The sequence below is a fragment of the Astatotilapia calliptera genome, chromosome 17 (assembly GCF_964374335.1).
Source record: "Astatotilapia calliptera chromosome 17, fAstCal68.1, whole genome shotgun sequence".
Lineage (NCBI taxonomy): Eukaryota > Metazoa > Chordata > Actinopteri > Cichliformes > Cichlidae > Astatotilapia > Astatotilapia calliptera.
This window is the reverse complement of record NC_137438.1, coordinates 38,721,581-38,737,560: the sequence shown is the minus strand read 5'-3', so window position 1 is coordinate 38,737,560 and position 15,980 is coordinate 38,721,581. Positions and strand designations below refer to the sequence as shown.

The window sequence follows — 15,980 nt, the reverse complement described above, 5'->3', positions numbered from 1 at the left end:
GCCGAACCCCTGAGACCGACTCACCGAACCCCTAAGGGTTCGATTGAACCCAGGTTAAGAACCACTGCTCTAGATGAAAGATCACTGAAGTTCAGTTTGAGAAATACGGGGAGCAAAAGGAGAGTTGGGATTTGGATCTGCCATTAACTATAATTCTGATTAGTTTGTAATAATAGGTCATTTAATATATCATCTAGGTTTAAAATGTTTGATATATGAGATTTCAAACTGCTACACAGCAGCAAAACAGCTATGTGCTATGTACAGGTAGTGGGGCTATCCTTAGCATTAGCTGAAATTGAAGTTGCGCTATATCCTACTGTGTACTGCTGCTACATGTGCAGCAGTTAATTTCGTGTCAAGCTGTTGGCAGCCACCACATGAAAAAACAGATTAAACATGACCTTTGCACAAAGAGAACAAACTTTCACTTTATTTTTAAACATGCTAGTTAGCCTGCTAGCTAGTTAGCCTGCTAGCTTGACCACTTGATAGCTTGAAGTAGTTGACTTTCTAGACTGAAGAAATAAATAACAAGTTCTCACTAAGCTAACATTACCTACATAACTCCATAAACATAATAGCAAAGGTGGAAAACCTTTTCCTTCCACTATCACCTCACTTGACATATACTTCACATTCACCAAGGATAACTTCACTCCACTACTTATCTTGTGTATTCAGTGGCTGCTTTCTTTGTTTTATCCTCCCTGTGTAGATAACACTAAGGAAACAGGCTTTCAGCATTTCCATTCTGCAAGTGGAGTTGCACAAAGAGTGTAAAGAGATACACGTTAAGCTATTAGCCGGAGCTTCGAAAGGTTACCTCCATGTAGTAACTTTAACTTGGAATATATTTAACTTGGAGGAACTTATAAGTTAACTCTTAAGTTTTTCCAAGTTAAATATATTTGGCATTCCCTATATGGTCGTGTGGGTTGAAATAAGTGCTACCTAGGGACAAGAAAGCTATAAACACTCAGATAGCCACAAGAGAGTCATTAGTTTTTGATAATATGCAGTTTTTATGAGAAAATAAGGCTGAATGTTGGCATATGAAGGTCAGTTCAGGTTTGAATTGCTTTGTAGTCCGAATTAACTGACAGATTGGTTGCTGAAAATCTTATCTTTGTTTTCTTAGAAGAGATAATGATACAATAGTTTTAAAGTGTTTTTGTCGATATGTTATTGACTCCATTTACATATAGAGTATTTAAACATACTTCACTGAAGAGGTATGTGCCACCCTGCATGGACCTCTTGCTACTCCTTTGAAGCTGGGCAACATGTTGGCGTCACTGGACAAAATCCACAATAACCTTTCAGCACATTTTTAATCAAATAACCCGGGAGAGATCTACACTCCTGCACCTTCAGGCTTTAGAAATAAAGTTTTTGGGGATTCAGCTTGAGCCAATCACAGGTGTTTGACAGAGAAAGGCTTTCAGTTCGGGATGTACTGCAATCCACAGTGTTGGAAAGAGCTTTCATCCTGGAAAGTGGCCATAGACATTGGAAGCACCACTGCACTTTGGCCAGTTTGGGGGGTTAAATAGAAAGAAAAGAGCTGCAGGACGTGGTTTTTGTAAATTTAAATCACATTCTGGTGATTTTTCTTAACTGACTATTTTCCCTCTTATAGGTCTGTGAAGGTTCTCAGTCATCCAGCTCATCGTAGTCTAAGGAGCTTGGAAAGAAAAGCGTCTGCACTTCTTTATCAAAATTCTAATTCAAATTTTATTTGTCACGTACACAGTCATACACAGTACGATATGTAGTGAAATGCTTGGACAACTGCTCGTGACCTAAAGAAAACAAAAAAGGAAAAGGCTATGAATAAGATAGGAAATAAATATGAAAAATTAAAAAGGGTAAATTTAACTAGGAAGGAATAAAATATAAATTAAGGTTAAAAATGAAATAACTGTACAACACAAATTAGAATGAAGGGTAAATTTAACTGGGAAGAATAAGATAAAATATATAAATTAAAGTTGAAAATAAAATAACTATACAACAAAATACACAATATAGAACTATATAAGAATGTATGAAGAAATATAAATAAATATATACACAATAACAGCAGCGTGATTTAAGTAATGAAGTGAAAACAATGTCCAGAAAGTCCAGTGTGTGTGTAAGAACCATATGTGTGGGTCAGTACTGTGTGGTGGTGTGATTGAGAGACCGTATCGCCTGCGGGAAGAAGCTCCTCCTCAGTCTCTCTGTGTTGGTCTTCAGGGAGCGGAATCACTTTCCTGACCTCAACAGAGAGAACAGTCTGTTGTTGGGATGGCTGAGGTCCTTCACGATCTTCCTGGCCTTGGTCCAGCACCGCCTGCTGTAGATTGAGTGCAGGTCAGGGAGCTCGGAGCGGATGGTGCGCTCAGCTGACCGCACAACCCTCTGTAGAGCTCGTCTGTCCTGCATGGTGCTGTTCCCGAACCAGGTTAAGATGTTTCCCGCCAGGATGCTCTCTATGGTGCACGAGTAAAAGTTCCTGAGCACCTTGGAGGGCAGTTGGAAGTCTCTCAAGCGTCTGAGGTGGTAGAGACGCTGTCGGGCCTTTTTCACCACGGTGTTGATGTGACAGGACCATGACAGGTCCTGCGTGATGTGAACTCCGAGGTATTTGAAGCTGTCCACTCTCTCCACTGGGCACTCGTTGATGACGGGGGTCTGGTAGTTCCTCTCCTGCTTAGTGCTGAAGTCCACTATCAGCTCCTTTGTCTTACTGACGTTTAGAAGGAGGTTGTTCCTCTGGCACCAGTTCTCCAGATTCCTAATCTCCTTCAGGTAGGCCGTCTCGTTGTTATCAGAGATCAGGCCCACCACGACGGTGTCGTCAGCAAACTTGATGATGGTGGTGGAGCTGGTAGTGGCCACGCAGTCATATGTGTACAAAGAGTACAGCAGGGGGCTCAGAACACACCCCTGGGGGGCTCCAGTGCTGAGAGTGGTGGAGGCTGAGACATGTCCGCCCATCCTTACTGCCTGTGGTCTGCCAGTTAGGAAGTTGGAGATCCACTGACACATAGATGAGCTGAGTCCCAGATGCTCCAGCTTGGTGGTGAGTGTGGAGGGAATTATGGTGTTAAATGCAGAGCTGTAGTCTATGAAGAGCATTTTAACATAATTCCCCCTTCTAGTGTCCAAGTGAGTGAGTGATGTGTGGAGGAGATGAGAGATGGCATCGTCTGTGGAACGATTTGGACGGTAAGCGAACTGTAGTGGGTCCAGTGTGTCTGGTAGTGAAGAAATGATGAAGTCTCTGACCAGGCGTTCAAAGCACTTCATCACTACTGAGGTGAGGGCTACAGGGCGATAGTCATTGAGAGAAGCAGGGTGGGGTTTCTTCGGGACAGGAACAATGATGGACTCTTTGAAGCATGTGGGGATCACCGACTGAGATAAAGAGATGTTGAATATCTCAGTGAACACAGGAGCTAGCTGGTATGCGCAGTCTCTTAGGATACGACCTGGGATGCCGTCTGGTCCTGCTGCTTTCCTGGTGTTCACTCTCTTGAAGGCTCTCCTTACTTCATGCTCGGAGATGACGAGCACGTTTCCGGTGCTGGCAGTATCTTCCTGTCTGCAGCCGTTAGCGCCGCTAACACTAGCATTGTTGGAGACCTTAGCTGCAGCCTCGAAGCGAGCATAGAAAGTGTTCAGCTCGTCTGCCAGAGTCACGGCCGCGTTCGTCATACCGGTTGTTGGTGCTTTATAGTCCGTTATTGTCCTTAGTCCCCGCCACAGGCTCCTAGAGTCACTCTGTTGGAGTTGTGACTCTAGTTTCCTCCCGTAGCGCTGCTTCGCCTCTTTCACCGCCCTCCGCACGTTATATGACGCGGCTTTGTACGGGTCCATGTCCCCCGTCATGAGTCCCGTGTTGTAGGCAGCGGTGCGGGATCTCAGAGCGTCGCGGATGGTTTTATCCACCCACGGCTTCTGGTTGGGAAACGTTGTGATAGTCTTTGTCTCCACGGTATCATCCGCTAGTTTCCCGATGAATCCCACATTAAGTTACTTGAAGACGTTTCACCTCTCATCCTAGACCTGAAGAAGCTTCTCGGATGACAAAGACACTTTTCCTTCCAAGCTCCTTAGACTTTCCTGGTATGACTTTTCCACAGGTCTAAGCATACTATGCTGTCTATACACTTTAAATTGCTTTTAGGACATCCAATCGTGTGGTATTGCTAACAAAAGACAAAGGCTGTCATGACTGTGTGTTGACTGTTTGTGTTTTCCTGTTGTGTAACGGTACCACCACAACACCTTCTTCCATGACTCACATTAGCATAACATCCCTCTGATGGGATATGACTCAACGTGAGGTTTAAGTGTTCTCAAATTGAGTCCACGTTTTCCACTCTAGAGGTTTTGTGCCTCCACTCCAACTTTTGCTTTCGTTACATTTACCTGACAGCATGTGTTAACAGACAGATTTAGATGTTGTTGCCTACAACAAATGAGCTTATTAAATATTATGAGATAAATCCCGAACATCCACACCAAATGGGTGTGGATGCAGGTGCATGTCGCCATAAATAAGAAAACAGCTCACACCACAGAGTTACGTACTTTTTGGTGTTACTTGTGTATTTTTGTACCATTTCCCTTTCACCTCTCACATTATGCCACTATCTTCCCAGTACCAGTGGAATTATGGGATTTTATGTAAACTATTATTGCTCCTGTATCTCCGTAGCAGCTTGTTTTACACTCTGTCGTAGCTTTGAATGCCTTGAATTGAGCAGATGTGTTAAAGCTGTTTAATTTCCCCACATATGTGCTTTTAATCAGTCACATCCTTCTAATTATCATGAAATTGTCATTATTTTAATCTTACAGTCATTTTAAAATGAGTTTTTCTTTTTTCAATAACTTTAACATAAACACAGCTTACATTGATATGTAATTCTACATTTTGGCCTGCTGGCTGGCAGTAAGGATGCTATTGCACCCTCACAGCAGCTGCGTCTCTGCATGTCTGTGACTCCTTGAACCGCCCATGACATGAAGTCGACGGTCCATCGATGGGAGGAGCCGAGAAGCAGAAAGTGTATGCTGCGGCTTGTTTGTGTTTGCCCGTGATTGTGATGCAGTTAAACGGAGCTCGTGCTCGTTGAGGTTTTTATTGTCTCATTTACTTCCTGTTTTTCTTAATACTCTTATATGAGCTTGAAAAACTGCAACCATATAAACTTCCTCACGCTGCACCAAATTGCCGCTGCTTTTTATTTTCATCGCAGAGCTTTTTGCTCACGTCACATGTGTTCTCATTTTGGGTCTGGACCCAGATGGCCATTATTTGCCTTTTTGCATCTGACTTTCCCTGGGGATAGGAAGAGAAGGAAAGAAAGGGGGGAGAAAAACCCAGAACGCCTCCTCATTCATTCCCAAATGCTTTACAGATAGTCACAGGAGTATAAAGCCTGTTTCGGTGCCTTTTGTTCACTTAGTCACTTACCACTTTGAGCTTTTCTTATGATAAAAAGAAGAGTGGCCGCTTTGGAGAAGAGATACAGGGGAAAAATCACAATATAGGAAATCCAATAAACTAATTTTAGTTAATATTATTCTTTATGGCTTGTTTGTTTGTAGCGCAACCGTCGGCACACTTCCTGCAGGTGTGTGTTTACTATAAAGACGGAAAAGAAAAGAAGCTGACAAGCGTAAAGTACAGAGAAAAATACAAGAAAGTAAATGTCACATGCAGATTGTTTCTTTGGAAAAATGTCTGGGAGGATAAACCACAGCCAAAAAACCCCAAAAAAACCTACAGTCTCTAGAGTCTCAAGGTCCTCCTTCTCAGTGGGTGTCGTAAGGAGGTCAACCTCCCCTTCCTCCATTCCTCCACGTTCTTCTTTCCATGAATTTAGCAGCATCATTCTCACTAACTGTCATCAGTGAAGGAACACAGTGCGCCCCGGTGTGTGTCACTCTGCCCTTTCTTGTCCGGTTTATTCATGATTTATTTTGTGTGTGTGTGTAAGCGTGTATTCATATCTTTGTGGGGACCAACGGCCCTTATGGGGACCAAAATCCCCACAAGTTTGAACGGTGGGAGCAGGGGTTACAATTAGGTTAAGGTTAGGAATTCATTTTTCATGGTTAGGTTTAGGGTGACGAGCTAGGGAAAGCATTATGTCAATTAGATGTCCCCACAAGATATGAATATACGTGTGTGTGGGAGCGCGATCTGTTCATAGGATGTTGACATGTGGAAGAATTCATCTTGCCCTTTTTTCACGCTCCACCATTAAAATTAGGTCAAGGTCAGGCTGCCTGATAGTGAAAACAAAAGGAAATCAAAGAGAGACGCGATGAAATTAGAGGAAAGCCAGAAGCAAAAGATGCTGGTGGAGTCTTTTGTTGCTTTGACCCTTAAAGCTAGCCCCCATATTCTCAGCAATGAAACAGTGAAACAGCGAAGAATTCGCTTTTTAACTGTGCGTTTATGTTTTCAGCTTCGATGTGGAGAATGGACCCTCTTCTAGCTGCAGCCCCTTGGACCCTCAGGCCTCCCCTGGCTCCGGTCTGGTCCTCCACACCAACTTCCCAGGTCACAACCAGCGCCGAGAGTCCTTCCTCTATCGCTCAGACAGCGACTATGAACTGTCCCCCAAGTCCATGTCACGAAACTCCTCCATCGCCTCTGAACTGTGAGTAGAAATAAATTGCAATTAGTTTGAAATTAGTTCAGTAAGTATGTTTTTTAGGGTCAGGTGTTGAGGTGCTCTCACCTCAAGTGAACTTGATTCTGCAGCTTTTTAACGGTGCAAAATGCCACAGGTTGTTAGACGCAGTCAGTCCTGGTTTGTGTTCATGCATTCCAGGTTTTGCATATCTGGCCTCCACCACAAACACTACTGCTCTCTTCTCGAAAATTATTCTCACTGTGCTGACTGCTTTGCATGTCATAGATCGGAGGAGTCAATTCAGCACAATCATCACTTTACATGTGAGGAAATGTTTTTCGTAATCTGCACTTCCAGTAAATGAAGATGTTTCACTATGCTTGACCTTAGTACATTAAAAGTATTATTTAACTAATACGTGCAGTATGTTGTCATACTGTGCACGTAGCTCAATGGACATCAACTGACTGACTGAATACACTCCATAGTTACTTAATTAGGTACACTTTGCTATTACCAGGTTCTGTTACTCAGATTCAACAAGGTGCTGCAAACATTCCTCTGAGATTTTGGTCCATATGGACATGATAGCTTCACACACCTACTGCAGATCTGTCAGCTGCACATCCATGATGCGACTCTCCCGCTCCAGCATGTCCCAGAGGCGCTCTGTTGGATTGAAGTCTGGTGACTGTGAAGGCCATTTATGTGTCGTGATCAAGTAATCAGATAATTTGAGATGATCTGACCTATGATGGATGGTAAAGGGATGAACTTGGTCAGGAACAATACTCAAGTAGGATGTGGTGTTTAAATGATGCTCTATGCACCACACCCTTTCATCAGCAGCAGGAGAAAGGACAGATTCTCACCCTGCCACCTAAATGTGGCAGCAGAAATCAAGACTCATCAGATCAGGCACCATCCCATCGTCTGTTATCAGATTTTGGTGAGTTTGTTCAACCTGTTCTTAGCTGACAGGAGCGGCACCTGCTGTGGTCTTCTGCTTCTCATCTCCTTCAGCGTTCAGAGATGCTCTTCCTCATATTTTGGTTGCAGCGATTGGTTATTTGAGTTGCTGTTACCATCCTGTCTCTTCGACGCAGTCTATCCATTCTCCTCTGACCTCTGGCATCGACGGGGCATTTTTGCCCAGAGAACTGCCGCTCGCTGGATTTTTTCTATTTATTCCAGAACATTCTCTGTAAACCCAAGAGATGTTTGTGTGGGAAAATTCCCAGCACATCAACAGCTTCTGAAATATTCAGACCAGCCAGTCTGGCACCAACATGATAGACAGGCTGGCTGGGTATTTTATGTTAATGAGCAGTTGAACAGGTGGCCACTGAGTGTTCACCGTAAGTAGTGACGATCACAATGAAATTACTGCAAGAATATTGACAACATTTCCTGAAAATAGTGTATTGTTAGTCTTGGCTTCATCAAGCCAAAGTGTTTTTTCTGGAAACATCTCTCTTAGATGTTCTCTTCCTGGTCTTGAATGTTATCTGTAGTTGGCACCTTCACTGTTTCTGTCCATGAAGGAGTCTCTCATCTGTAAACTTTGACCACTTCCTTGGGAGCGACTTCTTGACTTGGCTAGTTGTTGTGACATTGAACCTTTTAACTAAGGAAAGAATCCCTCATCCTCCTGGCCTACAGAGGAATATTTTGAGCTGCCTTCCTTATAAGAACAGACCAAATTGTTCATTTGGTCAGTCCTGGAATCTCTTTTCCTACAATGGGTTTATTCAGTTTTTTCGGCCTAACGATGGGCTCCTTCACTGCACTGATTTCATATTTTACCTCGTATCAAGGGTTTCAGTGAACAGCTGCCAAAAACAAATTCTAGAAACTTTTGTCCAGTTACTTCTGAGTCTGTAATTCCTAAGCAGTTCGTGCCATCTATTTGTTCACCTTCTTGTATTAAAGCTGAAAGGCTGCTGAAAGGTTTAACATTACAAAGGTTGTGCCTTTATCCAAAAAACATATGGACCTAACTATATAAGGATCTCCTCACTGACCACATTATCACAATATTTTTGGACCCACAGAAGAGTCACTTTCTGTCCCCACCTCAGCTAACAAAAATAGGTTAACCTCAATATCGAGGCCTCCTTGACCCAGGTACGCGTTCTCCCACGATACTTTCCTTCCCATTTATTAGGTTGTTGCACAAAGCTGCTTGGGTCATTTCTTTTTGCTCTTTTTCTTAACAGTTCTCTCATTTTCTTGATATATTTTGTATCCAAGCATTTTGCTGACGATGGTTTGTTTCTTTTTAGACATGGTGATGACCTGATCGTAACACCTTTTGCTCAGGTAAATATCCCGTTATCTAGTTGTATGTACACATTTATGTTTTTATCTTCAAACTAAGCCTATTTTAAGTAAATCTTTCAATAAATACCACGGTTATCAGCATACATGTAAGTAGTTGCAAAACTGAAATCTAAAATGCAGGCTTGAAATGTGCATGCGGTGCAAAAAGGGCTCAGTTTGAACAGGACTAGCAACATTCGTCCTAATGTTTAAATTGAAGTAAATAAGTAAAAGTGCGAAGAATGCTACTGATTCGCTCTCTGCTTGTTCAGGTTCTTGCAAGCCTTCGAAGTGTAAGGAATAACTTCACTGTACTGACCAATGTCCAGTGTGCCTCCAACAAGTAAGTACCTCTAGTGGCTTCTAGCATATTTTAAATAATGAGCTGGCATAATTCATGCATACACATCAATCAAGCTGAAATCTACATAACTTACCACATATTTTGTGGTAAGTGTAAATGCTTTTTTCCCAGAATAATATTAGATTTTAGAAAGTAATCAGAATAACGCTTGCCGTCTGCAGTTCCACCAGTTTGTCACAAGGGGGAGGCATTGTCTTGCAGTGGGACTGAAGTGGGATGCTTGACATCAGTGCAGCAGAACAGTTAAACCAGTCCAGTGAAGACCCTACATACTTCAGACAGACAAAAATGAGTACAAGCTAGATTTGAAAAGTTAACTCAACACGATGCTACAGCCGAAGGAATCTTTAATTCTTCTCCTCTCTGGTTTCCAGAGCAATAGGAATAGTTCTCTGCTGTGCACGGCACGGTTCAAATGCTCTATAAGGAATTCCTCTGTTGTCATGAAGCACATGAAGCACAAACAGAAAAACACTCCTGCAGCTACACACGCATGAAGTGACTCATTGGCATTCACCGTGCACCACTTCAGAGGCCGCTGCAGCATATATGCGTTTGGCATACGATAACGCAGGAGACTAGTTACAATCTCTCTTCAGATGCCAAAAAGAAGAAGAAAATGTGTCGTTATTTAGTTTTTCAATTTTTTCATGTCTCTCTCTTTCAAAAGGCTAGTTTTTTTTTTTTTCAACAATCTACGTGTCGTTTATAGTTATAGTTAAGTAAGAGTGCTCCGTTTTTCAACAGTGTTGCTTTAAGCTGCAGCAGCACACTGAGCATCATCTCTCCCAGTGGAGTGCGACTGCAGATTTAGATGTACTAGAAATATGTATGTAGGCCACCTTTCTTTCTGTTCGTCACTGTGAAGGTTTAAGTATGAATATGTGTTTCTAAAGACACTAAAAGCTCTCTGCTCTGCCTCAGGCTGAATTAACGCTCAGTTTTCTGTATTGACTACCTGAAGCCCGTCTGACCTACATTTAGCTCTGATAGCTCCACACAGACAAGAGCAAAGACTGAGAAGCACACACGGCGCACAAACGTGGATCGTTCACGTATACTGAATTAAACACACACATAAGCTGGAGCTCGCCATTCCAGCACACATGGACAGTTTTCACTTAACCCGATTTCTTATTTGGGTTATTTTTATACTAATCAAGCTCAGTTAAACTTTTAAAAAAATAGGGACGGTGGGTTCATTGTACAGCATAAAACAAAACAAAAAAAGTGTAAAATATTTAGCTGAATAGAGAATAATGAGCAGAAAAGCCAAAATGCAACATCCCCATATGAGGACACGGGGCCTCAGGAGGTTAAGATTAATGTCTTTAACGTGTTTCAGCCCACCGGCCACTGCCAAAATACCAACATTTAGTCTGTTTATACTGACTTTTTCATACACATTCACACAGTTGAGCAAAGGGCAAGAAGGAAACAGTAATGTCCCCATATGAGGACACGGGCTCTCAGGAGGTTAAAACTGATGTGTTTAGCAACATGTTGCAGAACACTGACCAGCTCCACCTAAAAGTATTCAGTCTATTTATACACTGCAACCCCTGCCTTGACTGTTCGAAACTTTTCACACAGTTCAACCAGGAAATGCAACATGTAAACACGCAACTAAATGCTTAAAAAACGTACACTTTTTCAGTTTGCTGCTCTAGAGCATTCAGGTGTGTGTTTCCCAGGTGTGGACGCACATGCAGCAACTTCAGCCCAAAGTCAGACTGTGCAATGTTCAGAGGAATTGCAGAAAACCCAAGAGCTAGCCACAGTTAGCATTTTAAATGTTTTAAGTTCACAAAAGTATAATTAGAAACAAATGTATGGCAACACAGCTTAAGTTTGCAAAGCTGCATCTGAGCAAACTGCACGACTTCTGGACAGACGAAACCAAAGTGAAGATGTTCAGCTGTCGTGCACAGCACCACTGTGGAGAAAACCAAACACAGCATATTAGCATCATACCTACTGTCAAGCAGGTCTGTGGAGGGCTCTCTCAAGCATAGCAGCGATGGTCCAAGTCCAGACCTCGACCTGTTTGAAATGCTGTAGCAGGACCTTAACAGGCTGTGCATAAACCAACCCCACAAACATCAATGAGTTAAAGCAGCGTTGTAAAGAAGAGTAGGCCAAAATTCCCACACAATGTGTGAGACAGTCATACAGAAAACAGTTACTTTAAGTTATCGCAGCTAAAGGTGGGGTACAGCTGATGAATCATGGGGTACTTCGTTTTTCCACAGGACTGCCCGGAGTCCACGCAACGTCCACATATCTATATATTATTGCCAGAGCCTCTAAAATCTGTTTATTTTGTTTGTTTGTTTTGTGTTTGGTTTTTAAATTTTCAAGTAAGATTTGCTAGTGTTTCTATATAAATATATATCTGTGGTAGTCTTTGTTTTATAGCATCTTTCTTTCCCCCTTTCTGTGTTGTTTTCGTCCTTCCAGGCGCTCTCCTGCAGCAACAACTCAGCCTCCAGTCACCAGAGTTTGTCTCCCGGGTAAGCAGCTCAGAGAAATGTCCCCCTACATGTTTGACCTGTGCCAAGCTACCAGATACAAAGTTATCTTGTTTTATATCTGGTGCACACATTCAACCTCTCTATTCTCCTTGTTTTCATCATCATCTCCTCCTCCCTCCCTTCCTCGCTCTATCTCCTGTCTTCTCCTTGTCCCGTGAATTCGCCTACGTGACCACTTACATTTTCTTTTTTCTTTCTTTTTTCCCCCCCACCATCTGTCTCCATCTCCAGCGTTGTAACCCGGACTATTTTGTCATCAAGCTCATTAACTTTGTTCTATTGCAATTAGACTGGCGGTTGAGACTCACACTTGCACACACAGTTTTTCCTATTAAACCAGCTCGCTTTAAAGAAAACAGCAGACCTCCCTTTTCATCTTTCATCGCACTTGATTTTAAGCAGCCGTGTGACTTTCTGTACTGTACTCGTACATGTCCAGGCCAGTAAGAGGCAGTGTGTGAGTACATGTACGGGCGAAGATAACTTTATTTGTGTCTTTGGAAAGTGAAAAGTCCTTTCAGTCCTCTGTGTAGTGCTAAGATTTGTTCTTGTGCACTTGCTCAGCCGAGGTCATTCGTTTCACAGAGGCGCGAGCAGTAATTACGGTTAAAAGTGTACACATCGGACATGTGCGCAGGTCTCCTTCAAGTGTCGTTATAAAGCCGTCATGTCACGGCAACCAGCTAAACCAGACAGGAGCTGCACGAGATTAAAAGGAAATGCAGTCTTTGCACACAGTTATATGTCACGTTTGCCATAGGCGATAACTGAATGTGCACTAAAAATGATGTTTTCCCCAAAATATTCATTTTAAGATGCATCAACATTTGTCTTTCATTCTTTTATTAAAAGAGTGAACTATGAGACCTCGCATCTGTAGGCAGATGTTCCCACACTGTCTGCAAAGGGTATTAAAAACAGTCCCAGACAATGTGTTGTTGTATAAAGAGAGACCGAGATGAGCAACAGTGAAACTGAGAATGGCGAGGCAGTTAACCATCAAATAACCAAGATGTTTGACATGAAACCCATTCAGGCCAGATAAGGTATCACGGTTAACCCAGTGAAAATGAAGCCTCGCACAGTTTCTTTAGTCTCCTTTGTTTGGGGCAGCTTCCATATTGAGCTCTTCAGGAGGATCAGACAGCTTCTAATCTTCTTTCATTTTTGAGTCCAAATAAGTCATAATTCAGCACATTGTTGTTGAATTAGTCCTTACTGGTCTGTTTGTGTTATTGCTCAAATACATGACTTCATGTCGTTGAAAGGGAAGTAACGCATTATGCTGTTTATACAATGTCTGTGTGTGTGTGTGTGTGTGTGTGTGTGTGTGTGTGTGTGTGTGTGTGTGTGTGTGTGTGTGTGTGTGTGTGCGCGCTGCTGTGTGCACAGTTAACTCAGCGACATATGTTAGTGAGCGTTTCGTGCAATTGTATCCAAACTCTGTACAATGTTGCAGTGGATGCGGATTGATAAGATGCTCACTTTATATCATATAATCATCAAGTATTGTGAGTAATGTTGGCGTGTGTGTGTGTGTGTGTGTGTGTGTGTGTGTGTGTGTGTGTGTGTGTGTGTGTGCGCGCGCGCTGTAGGGAGGTGTTCCTGTGGCTCTGATTGACGTCAGCAAGCCTGTATGTGGCTTCTGTTGACTTCCTGTCAAAGCAGATGGACTGAGTTTTCACTTCCTTCTTCAGAACCGCAGTTCATCAGGTGCTCTAAGTTAGTGTGTGTGTGTCATAACCAAGCTGCATAACGTGCATTGTGACCTTTCTTTGTATGGGTGTCGCAAAATTACTGGTGCGTATTACGTTCAAGTTCAGTCGTTTGAGAGTCACAAAGTTTAAGAATTACTGAGTGGAGTTGACAGTTTAATCCTCCAATTCATGGAAACATTTATTTACACTTGCGGCCCACATGCATGTCTCAACAGCACTACGCTGGGCCACCTTAACAGGCTGCACAACAAATTCAAGCATAACCAACCTTCTTTAAATTGAATCATTAATCTGTTTACATATTTAGCACCACACGCAGATGCTCAGAGAAACAGTAAAAGTTATAAAAAAAAAGAGGAGAGGTGTTTTAGTGAGGAGCAGAAGTCTGAATGAACTTGACACAACAGCACCGCAGGCTTCTTCACATTTCCATTTGCTTTGTAATTTTTCATGTGAGATCATGCTTTTAAGCTAGCCTCACGAGCTGATGAATGACCTCGTTTTAGTTCCAAAGAGACCCATGAGGGGTATTTCCCAAAGTCTGACTTGACCCGTGCATTCTAAAGTCCTCCGCAGTCATGCCGCCAGCACTGCTGCAGATGCGCCGAGCTGCAATTGACCGAATACCTCACTGGAGTCTGCTTGTTACTGCAAAAGCTTGTCAGCAATGTCGATGGTTAGCCTTCTAATTACCAAACTACGTGACTTCATTTTGCTCATAGGTGTAAGAGTATGTCAGTAGTGTGGGAAACTTTCAAGCGATCATAAGATAAGTAAGGAAACCTTTAAAATGCATCAACGCACTTTAAAACTTTTAATCAAGTATTCCAGTGTCGTCACTTCGTGTAGTAAACTTGTTATAAGTCATCGCCTGCCCACCGCAGAATCACTTCTGAACTCAGTCCCACCTTTTTCTCATGACTCTCTTGGCCCCGTCCTCACTTCACACTACCTGTATTCACATATGCACATGCAACCGCATCTCTCTCTCCCACCATCACCATCTTTTCGCTCTTTTATTCATTGCCATTATTTTGAGGAGGTGTGGGGGGTTGATGGGGCAGGAAACGTGAGGCAGGAAGCGAAGATCAGATTGTTCCTGTTTTGCTGTCTCTAAACTCTTGTAACTTGACGGAAGCCAGGAGGAACTGTGTGTGTGTGTGTGTGTGTGTGTGTGTGTGTGTGTGTGTGTGTCAGCCCACTGCAGAAAAATAGGATACGAAGAGACAAAGGCCTATTGTCTGTGCCCACACACTGCACAAACATGCACATGCTGACACAATGATATAATACGTAAATACCTACAGTAGTCGCTCTCAGGTGCCGAATCCATTTCACCTTCTCTAAGGACACGAGTTGAATCTCTTAAAGAGAAAAATAATATTAAAAATGGAAGAAGCGCCATGTTTTGAATAGAATTCCTGAAAGAAGTCAAACGGATGTTAACAGCTGCTCTCAATTTTAATAAAACGTGTTCTCTGCTAACAATAACACGAAAGGCAAATGAAAAAAATCAGAAAATCATCTTCAAAAAAGTAACAATAAACTCAATGACCTAGTAATTTTCTAATAGATTTTTAATCTACAAATATATAGAGATCATATTAGACTATGCATTAGGATAAAGTGGTTGTTAAATGCTTTGCTTAAACTGGAGGAATTGAAGGTTTCGTATCATCAGTGCTGCCATAAATATCATCACCGTAGAAATCCTATGAGAGCAGAGAGCTGAAAGAAATATCACTCTGGTTTTTGCCTCCAAAGCAACTTAGGCTACAGCATGTTGCTGAGGGAAACTTTGACACGGAGACATTTTGTTGCTGAAACTCTGCAGCCTGCATTGAAACGTAATGCCACAGACAGCTGCTGGATGATGCTCTTGGTTGTATTGTTTCTTTATTTGTATGTTTCAAATGTGAATCTGACAAAAGGTGGATGTGGGGAAAGTCTCTAGGTTCATTGGTACCAGTGTGTGGTGAGGGATTGTTATGCGTCCATCACTTCTACTCAGCAGTAAGTGGAAATGTCCACAGATTTCTGTTATCATATTAATCCACACCCTGTGGTCTAAAGTGTTACAGTTCAAAAGCACACTTAGAAGTTGTACTTTTGAACACCTGACAACTTCTGAGTGTCAGGTGTGGTTAGTGCCTTTGTCATCACACGGTACCCAACAGTTAGGAAAAGTACGGTACGCTTTTTTTCTCACACAACAAAGATGAACATGCCGTAGATGAACTACTGGAGATAGATCAGATTGGTTTCTAGATAACTGTTAAGTGATTTATGCAATAAGTCGGACAACTAGGTGAAAAGAGTATGTGTTGGAATCATAAAGTAATGTGAATTTAACTCAAGGCAATGGTGGGACAATCAAGTCGAGACAATCAAAGGT

The 15,980-nt window shown here is 42.4% G+C and overlaps 1 protein-coding gene across 4 annotated transcripts in view; it reads left to right on the top strand.

Moving 5' to 3' along the window:
• Nucleotides 1-15,980, top strand: part of pde4ba (phosphodiesterase 4B, cAMP-specific a) — a 202,275-nt gene that overhangs the window by 137,773 nt on the left and 48,522 nt on the right. For all 4 annotated transcript variants that reach the window (XM_026146428.2, XM_026146430.2, XM_026146431.2 and 1 more), the window contains 4 exons: nt 6,477-6,671; nt 8,933-8,969; nt 9,242-9,312; nt 11,794-11,846. In XM_026146428.2, coding sequence (XP_026002213.1) covers nt 6,477-6,671; nt 8,933-8,969; nt 9,242-9,312; nt 11,794-11,846 — 356 coding nt within the window. The remainder of the gene's footprint in view (nt 1-6,476; nt 6,672-8,932; nt 8,970-9,241; nt 9,313-11,793; nt 11,847-15,980) is intronic.